General features: G+C 53.0%; 1 protein-coding gene across 1 annotated transcript; it reads left to right on the forward strand.

Annotated features, from left to right (window-relative positions):
- The first annotated feature begins 3,281 nt into the window (after positions 1 to 3,281).
- Positions 3,282 to 6,439, forward strand: ZNF579 (zinc finger protein 579). Its single transcript, XM_003802896.3, has 2 exons — positions 3,282 to 3,348; positions 4,335 to 6,439. Exon 2 carries the CDS (start codon positions 4,337 to 4,339, stop codon positions 6,029 to 6,031), a length of 1,695 nt encoding a protein of 564 aa, XP_003802944.1. The 5' UTR covers positions 3,282 to 3,348; positions 4,335 to 4,336; the 3' UTR covers positions 6,032 to 6,439.
- Positions 6,440 to 8,372: the final 1,933 nt, after the last annotated feature.

The following is an 8,372-nucleotide window of genomic DNA, read 5'->3' on the forward strand; positions in this document are numbered from 1 at the left end:
GGGGCGGGGGGGAATCTGGTTTCTATTGAGAGGAAGGACAGGCAAGGGAGGGTGTTCAGCTCAGGGATGACACAAGGCCATTCCTGGGACCTGGAGACTGGAGGGGGTGCAGTACCAGAGCCCTGAGCCAATCAGCGCCAGGACACGCCCCCTGCCCACAGCTCCACCTTCCGACCCGAGGTCTTTGGGGCACAGGTGGGCCCGCACCCTGCCTCCCCTGCTCTTTGCCTCAGTCTCCCTCGCATCCGGTCCAGTCTCCGTGCGATTCCCACAGGAATTTCTCTAGAACACTAATCGGATCATATGACTCTCCTGCTTAAAACCTTTTCAATGGCTTCTCAGTGCACTCGGACTGAGTCCAAGCTCGGGCTGGAGTAGGAGGACTGGCCGCCTTGGCCTCCCTCCACCACACTGATCGCTTTTGATACCTCAGTCTAACACTTCCAATCTCCCTTCCCTCAAGTCACAACGTCTATTCCACATGCTGACCTCCTTGCTTAAAATTTCCTTTCCCATCACCTCCATTCCTGAATTCGTTCTTCTTTAAAAGAAGCAAAATAAAACAGGCTTTCAAGCCTTCAAAATATAAATGATAAAATAACACAAATCCTAACTGTATATCCAAAAGAACTGAAAACAGCTCTTCAAACAAAAACTTACAGACACATATTTATAACACTAGTCACAATAGCCAAAAGATAGAAAACCACTCAAATGTCTATCAACAGATAAACAAAACGTAGCACACAGGGGCCCTTCCTGTCTATGAGCTCTGCTTTGGTGCACTTACTGTAAGGAACTAGAGTATCCAAAGAGTTGGTATCTGTGAGAGTCCTGGAACCAATCCCCTATGGATACCAAAAGTGGGCTGTATTCACACAATGGAATAGTATTCAGTCACAAAAAGGAATGAATGAAGTACTGATACATGGTCAACGTGGATAAACCTTAATATCATTATGCTAACTGAAAGAAAATAGTCACTGAGGACCACACATTGTATGATTCCACTGATATTAAATGTCCGCAAGAGGCAAATCCATAGAGACAGAAAGCTGATTATTGGCTCACAGGAGTTGAGGGTAGAAGAGAGTAGGGAGTGACTGTTAATGGGGACAGAGTTTCTGTGGTTTCTGTTTGTGCTGATGAAAAAGTTCTGCAGCTAGAGAGTGGGGACAGCCATACAATATTGTGAATGTTCTTAGTGCCACTGAAAAATGTATGCTTCGAAATTGTATATTTTGTTATGTGTATTTTACGAAATAAAGTTCAAACACACAACTCATATTCTGACGTCAGCTTTGAAATAGACAGACCCACCTCTGAGATCTGTTTGTTTCTTTCATCTTAGACACAAGCCGTCCCCCAAATTTGGTTCTAATTATTTTAGAATTCCACTTCACATGTATACAGCCTTTAAAATACAGGATCCAATCAAATGCTTTTAAAAATCATTCTCCTGATCCACTATCATTTTTCCTCTTTGTGAACTCAAAATTCGTACTGAGACTCATTAACTTCGAGACTTGCTGATACCTCACTTTCATCCCATTTAAGAGGGTAAAATAATACATTACATACTTCATAAGGTAAGGGGGGTTAAGTGAGTTCCTATTTGTAAAACACAAGAGCAAACTATTACTTTTCATTTTATTTATTTTTATTATTCCCATTTCTTTCTCTTTTTTTAGTATATGAGACACATGCACATGATTTCAAATTCAAAAGTATAAAAAGCTGGGGTGTAGTAAGTTTCAGTCCTGGGAGTGAGACTATGTTGCCAATTTCTTCTTTTAGTTCTTCAGACACAATCAGCTGATAAATGAGCACAGATTTTTAGAACAGGCTGCAGGCTGTTCTCCACTTCTTTTTTTTTCCCCTCCTCTTCACGTTATCACTTGGAAACTTTCCATATTTTTATACAGCAAGCTTCTTGGTTCTTTTTTATGGGCACAGCATTCCACTGGGTGACGCAATCATGATTTATTACTCAAATTCCTGCTGATGGGCACTGAGATTGTTGCAGCCATTTGCAGCGATCTGCAACGCTGCCCCAATTAACCTGGTACAAACATCGTTTTGCACATTTCTGAGGAGATCGCTCCAAAGAAGAAATTCCTGGAATTGCTGGCTCATTGATACTGCTCCAAATTCTACTCACCCAGCCATGTACAAAAGGTCCTGTTTGTCCACACTCTAACCAACAATGTTTGGCATGAATTTAACCCTCAACAGCATCAAGCTGCAAGTACACTCCTGTGAAATGCCTTTTCTGCTCTACAGAAAAGCATCAAGTTGCAGGGACACTCCTGTGAAATGTCTTTTCTGTCCACATTAGGTTTTTGAAATGTGTTAGTGTTGCTTTCCTAGGCAGGTTTCAACTGAAACGTTGTTGCCTCCAGGAAGACTTCGGGGATCACCACCCTGCCAGTGAGAGCATATTCCCATACTTTTAGCCTTAGATCACACATCCCCCCCACCCTAGCGTCATCGATCTGTGTCTGTCTTGCTTTCCTCATCCCACCATGAGCTCCGTGGGTACAGAGTACAATGGCCTCTGTTTTGGCCACTGTCGTTCCAGCACCAAGGACAGAGCTAGCCCATAGTAGGTGCTCAATAAATATTGTTTGCTTTGCTTAGAATTGAGTAAATATCCGTACGTGTGGCAAAGTATATGCAGAGTTGGCCTGTAGTAGGTGCTCATAAAATACTGGTCGCTTAGGATTGAATTAATATATTCAGGTACTTATGACAAAGTAGGAAACTTAGGCTCAGAGTGCATGAGTTGCTTGCTTTGGTAGGCAAGTGAAGGCTAAGGCCAGGTTCTAATCCAGAGTGCCGGTACTTTCTGAAGCCCCCGTCGTTGCTTGATTCATCTCCCTCCCCAGACATCCCCTCAACCCCCACCCAACTAACAAACACAGTGCCTGGCACAGACAGGACTTGATAAATGCGTGTTTGTTGAAGGAATGAATCAATGTGTGTGTCTGTTGAGGAGTTGGGGGGGGGCGGCTGGACCCAGCGTCCCAGTCCCCCAGCCCCCTCGTCACTCGGAGCCTAAAAGACAGACCTCCGGCCCCCTTTCCTCACAGGACCCAGGAGTCCAAGCCGCCCTCCCTCTCCGCCCTCTGGGTCCCCCGGTCCTCCCGCTTCCGGCTTCCCAGCCAGTCTTTCCTCTTTCAGGCTCCGAGGAAAAGACGGGTTTCCGGGGGGAAGGCTTAGGCAGTGACACCGAGCCCAGCCTCCTCCTCCACCCCCCCAGCACGCTCGGACCCCCCTCCCTCGCCGCCGCCACCGTCCGTGATCGGCTGGCCGCGGGGAAGGAAGAAAGGAGCGAAGGAAGCGGAGGTAAGAGCCCGGTGCCCGGCGACTAGGGCAGAACCCCAGGCCGTGGGCTAAGAAAGCCTCAAGGCCTCGACCCACGGCCCCAGTTCTGCTGACCATGACTGCGGGGACCAGCAGGCAGGCTCGGCCCGAAGAAATTGTCCCCTCCCGGACCCAGGGACCCCCAGCCACGGCGCCTTTCCCTCGCCCGCACCCCCAGCCCCGAGGTCCACCCCTCAGCCTCTCCTCCTTGGAGATCCCAGCAGCTGAGTCTTCGGGCCCCTCCTCTCCCTTGTCTGAGGAGCCCAGCCCCCTCCCCAGCCCCTTCCTCCACCAGGACCCGGCAATCCATCCATACCACCTACAATCCCCAGCCCAGCTGCCTCCATCCCGTCCAGTCCCAGACCCAGAAGTCCCAACCCTCAGCCCACTCCTCTCTCAGCCCCCTCCTTGCTTAGGAGTCTGAACCTTCCTACTCCCTAGCCTCTCCCAGCCCCTGGCGTCTGGGCACACATCCCATTTCTGGGGCCTCCGGGCTTCAAATCCCACTCCCTCCATTGGGGCCCCACGGGCTGGTTCCTAACCCCTCCCAAACGTTCAACTCCAGGGGCCCTGGAGCAAAAGCAGTTGGCTGACTTTGTCTTCCTCCATGTCTCCTCCTCTGTCTCTCTGTCCTATTTCCTCTATGTGTCTCTCCATGTCTCTCTATCACCACCTGATCACGGTTTTCATTCTCTCTGCCTCTGGGACTCAAAATCTGTCTCTGCTGGGTGTTGCCCCTCTACCCTCCACCTTTGACCATCCTGTCACCATTTCTACTTCTCTGTGTCTCTTATCTCTCTTTTCCTGATTCTGTCTTATTCTCTATATCTGATCACTCTCTCCACTGTCCCTCTCTCTCTTCTCTATTGTGTCTCTCACGTTGCCTCTGTGTCTCCTCTCTCTGTTTCCCACACCCAACACATCTCCCTTTATTTCTGTCCCCGCTTCTCTCCCCTTTCTCCTCACAGGCATGGATCCGCAGCCTCCTCCACCTGCCCAGGGGAGCCCACCTCATCGGGGCCGGGGCCGCGGCCGGGGCCGGGGCCGTGGTCGAGGCCGAGGTCGTGGCAGGGGGGGCGCTGGAGCCCCTCGGGCGCCCTTGCCCTGCCCCACCTGTGGCCGCCTCTTCCGCTTCCCCTACTACCTCTCCCGGCACCGGCTGAGCCACTCAGGCCTGAGGCCCCACGCCTGCCCCCTCTGCCCCAAGGCATTCCGCCGGCCTGCCCACCTCTCTCGACACCTGCGTGGCCACGGGCCTCAGCCCCCGCTGCGCTGTGCTGCCTGCCCGCGCACTTTCCCTGAGCCTGCCCAGCTCAGGCGCCACCTGGCCCAGGAGCACGCAGGTGGAGAGGTCGAGCTGGCTATTGAGAGGGTGGCCAAGGAGGCAGCCGAGTCCAGCTGGGGTTCACAGGACGAGGGCGTGGAACAGCCTAACACAGCAGCAGCAGGGTCTGCGGAGGAAGAGGAGGTGGCGGCCACGTGGCCCCAGACATGCCCTGCAGGAGAGCCAGCCCCGCTGGCGGCCCCCACGAGTGCCACCGCGCCCCGGGAGTCAGAGTCAGAAGAGGCCGCGGCTGGGGCCGCAGAGCTGAGGGCCGAGCTGGCGCTGGCAGCTGGGCGGCAGGAGGAGAAGCAGGTCCTGCTCCAGGCCGACTGGACGCTGCTGTGTCTCCGCTGCCGCGAAGCCTTTGCCACCAAGGGCGAGCTGAAAGCGCACCCCTGTCTGCGCCCAGAAGGCGAACAGGAAGGTGAAGGGGGGCCCCCACCACGCCCCAAACGACACCAGTGCTCTATCTGCCTCAAGGCTTTTGCCAGGCCCTGGTCCCTGTCCCGCCACCGGCTGGTCCACTCCACCGACCGCCCTTTCGTTTGCCCAGACTGCGGCCTGGCCTTCCGCCTCGCCTCCTACCTCCGCCAGCACCGCCGCGTCCATGGTGCACTCAGCCTGCTGGCCCCGCTGCCCGCAGCCGGCAAGAAGGACGACAAAGCTTCTGGTGGACGGAACTCAGGGAAGGGGCCAGATGGGGGTGAAGGGGCTGAACGCGGGGGTGCCTCAGAAGGGGGAGAAGGCGGGCAGAACGGAGGGGACGCCACCCCAGCCCGGCCCCCAGCCGGGGAGCCCCGCTTCTGGTGCCCTGAGTGTGGCAAAGGCTTCCGGCGCCGGGCACACCTACGGCAGCATGGAGTAACACACTCAGGGGCGCGCCCCTTCCAGTGTGTGCGCTGCCAGCGAGAGTTTAAGCGGCTGGCAGACCTGGCCCGCCATGCTCAGGTGCATGCCGGGGGCCCGGCCCCGCATCCGTGTCCACGCTGCCCACGGCGCTTCTCACGAGCCTACAGCCTTCTGCGCCACCAGCGCTGTCACCGCGCTGAGTTGGAAAGGGCTGCAGCCCTGCAGGCGCTGCAGGCCCAGGCCCAGCCATCGCCACCACCACCACCACTGCCCACGCAGGTAGAGCAGGAGGAAGAAGGGCTCCCACTGCCCGTTCTACACATCAAGGAAGAGCCACCCTCTCCGGGGACCCCACCCCAGCCCCCACCGGCTCCCCCTGTTTTCCTCAGCGCCTCTTGTTTCGACAGCCAAGATCACTCAGCCTTCGAAATGGAGGAAGAAGAGGTAGACAGCAAAGCTCACCTGCGCGGTCTCGGGGGCCTGGCCTCCTGACCCTCCACACACCCTCTGCCACTCAGTTTGAGACCCCAGTTTTGCAATATGGAGGAGGGAAGTTGAAGGCGAGGCACCTCTTCTGTCTACACACCCCTCCCTTTCAAGCCCTTGACACTAAGGGGGAGGGGGGCCTGGACCACCCCTCCCGCCCCAACCCCTCCCCCGCCCCATGCTGGTTAGGAACTGCTCACCCCAACACGTCTTGAAGCAGTACTGTGGAAAAGGAGGCACAGGACAATTGGCCAGAGGTAGGGAGCCTGGTGGGGACACACGCCACCTGCCTTTCCCAACTAAACACACTGGACACCATCATCTCTTTGGAACTGCCAGACCCTTGGGGTCCCCAGTGTGCAAAGGTCTGTCCTTGTCCCTTTGTCTGTGAATAAATGTGAGTTTGTGAAACCCGAGAGAGTGTGGCTGCCTGTGGAGATGGGGTGCTGGTGGAGAGGGTCTGGGGTGAGTCTGGATTTGTCCAACAGACTCTGAGCTCTGGTTCAGAGCAGGAAGGACACAGCCCCTCACATCAGGAGGCACAGGTCCCCTAAGCAAGCATGAAGCTCATGACTATTGATGTGAGAAGAAACAAAAGACAGTCCGGGATCTCTGACTCTCGTTCCATAAAGGTCTGCCACACCCTCACTCTGTGTCTCTCCTGGTGCTAGGACCCTGCCATACTGAGGAGTGAAAGTCCTTCTCTTCCCCTGGAGAAGCTGGAGTTCTGGTGCTGCAGCTGCACTGTCGGAGAGAACTTTTTGTGATGATAGAATGTTCTAGATCTTGGCTGCCCAGTTTGGTATCCACCAGTCATACATAGCTATTTCCATTTAAATTTAGAATAAGTTGCTAAACTGCAAATAATTAAAATGAAAACAAAAGTCAAAGTTAGGTTCCTTGGTGATACTGTTGTAAGAGCCCAAAGGCTCCAAGTGACTGACAGCTGCGATACTGACAGCAGGTCTAGAACATTGCATCCAAAGTTTTGAATAGTGCTGCTCTAGATCGTAAGCAGCTATGCAGTGTAACATCAGGTATTAAAGATGCTACCTAGAAAAAAACCTTGGGACACTGTGATGGCAGAGCAACATCAGGTGGTCAGAGTTTCTCTGGCAATGTAATGTTTGACTTGACAGAAGGACCCGGGCTTGGGAAGGAATTTCTGTGAGAAGAGCACAGGGAAGGCCCCAGTCAGAGGGGCCAACGGGGGCAAAGGCTGGGGAGCAGGAAGATGTCACACATTTGAAAAACTGCAAGTGATTGGGAGTAGGTTGGGAAGTTTCACTTTCTATAAATCCTCCAAGTGTTTTTAGTTTTTTTGTTTGTGTGTTTGTTTTTATCCTTTTTGTAGGCACCAGTAGTGGAGAGGAGAAGGATATCTCCCAACCAATCTTCCTTAAACCACTTTCTCTTTCCTTGTCTTGACATCCTGCCTTCTCCCACCACCTTCCCTGGCTCTCTGTTGCCTAGTCAAGTAATAACACTGACCACTTAGGTGTCTTCACACCTGCAAGAGCAGGGAAAGGTTAGAGCACCCCTGTTTTTCAGGACACCAAACTGAGCCTCCAGGAGGGAAGATGTTCTCCCCATATGACAACACCACCAGATGGATCAAAGAGGGGGAAGGAGTCTGGGAAGATGGTGGATGAGGGTCAGGATGGCCAGATGATGACTAGCCAAAGCTTCAGAGAATTCCCTCATCCCTGAGTTAACACATCCTTGAGGAGGACTTGGTACAGTGCCAGCGTGTAGTTAAGTGTCATTATGTGTCAGCTCATTTGACCATCACTGTGTTGGACTCCAGTGCTGGAGGTTGGGAATGGAGTGTGAAATGAGACCACCTGGACACCTGCCCTTGTGAAGCTGATAGAACAGCTCAGGAAATGGACAGCAATCAAATATTGGGGGCAAATAAATCGAGCTACCCAATCAGACCAGTTCCCCAAAGAAGTAGAGCCTATGAAAAACTATCAATGAATCTCAAATTTTGGGAAGATGGGAGTTTGGGGTATGCTTTTATTATCTCAAAGCCACTCCCTCTTCAGGAGCTCTCAGTGGCTCTCTGCTACCCATGTGTAAATGTAGACCCTTACTGAGTGAGAGCCTGCCATGATTAGACACAGGATTACAATGTCATGAACAAAAACTATCAAAGGAGAGAAGTATATAGCCCCGTTTATGGAAGGGACAAATGTAAAGAGAAGTCTATGCATTGAGCCCCTCCTCTTAAATGAGTTTGTGAAAAGGGCTAAAGACAGTGCTTGGTTTCTGATAAGAAGTTGCTGCTGGCTCTGCTCCTATAGCTCAACCGGCTAAGCCGCCAGCCACGTACACCTAAGGTGGC

This window comes from Otolemur garnettii, unplaced genomic scaffold (genome assembly GCF_000181295.1).
Source record: "Otolemur garnettii isolate 467f Iridium unplaced genomic scaffold, OtoGar3 scaffold00264, whole genome shotgun sequence".
NCBI lineage: Eukaryota > Metazoa > Chordata > Mammalia > Primates > Galagidae > Otolemur > Otolemur garnettii.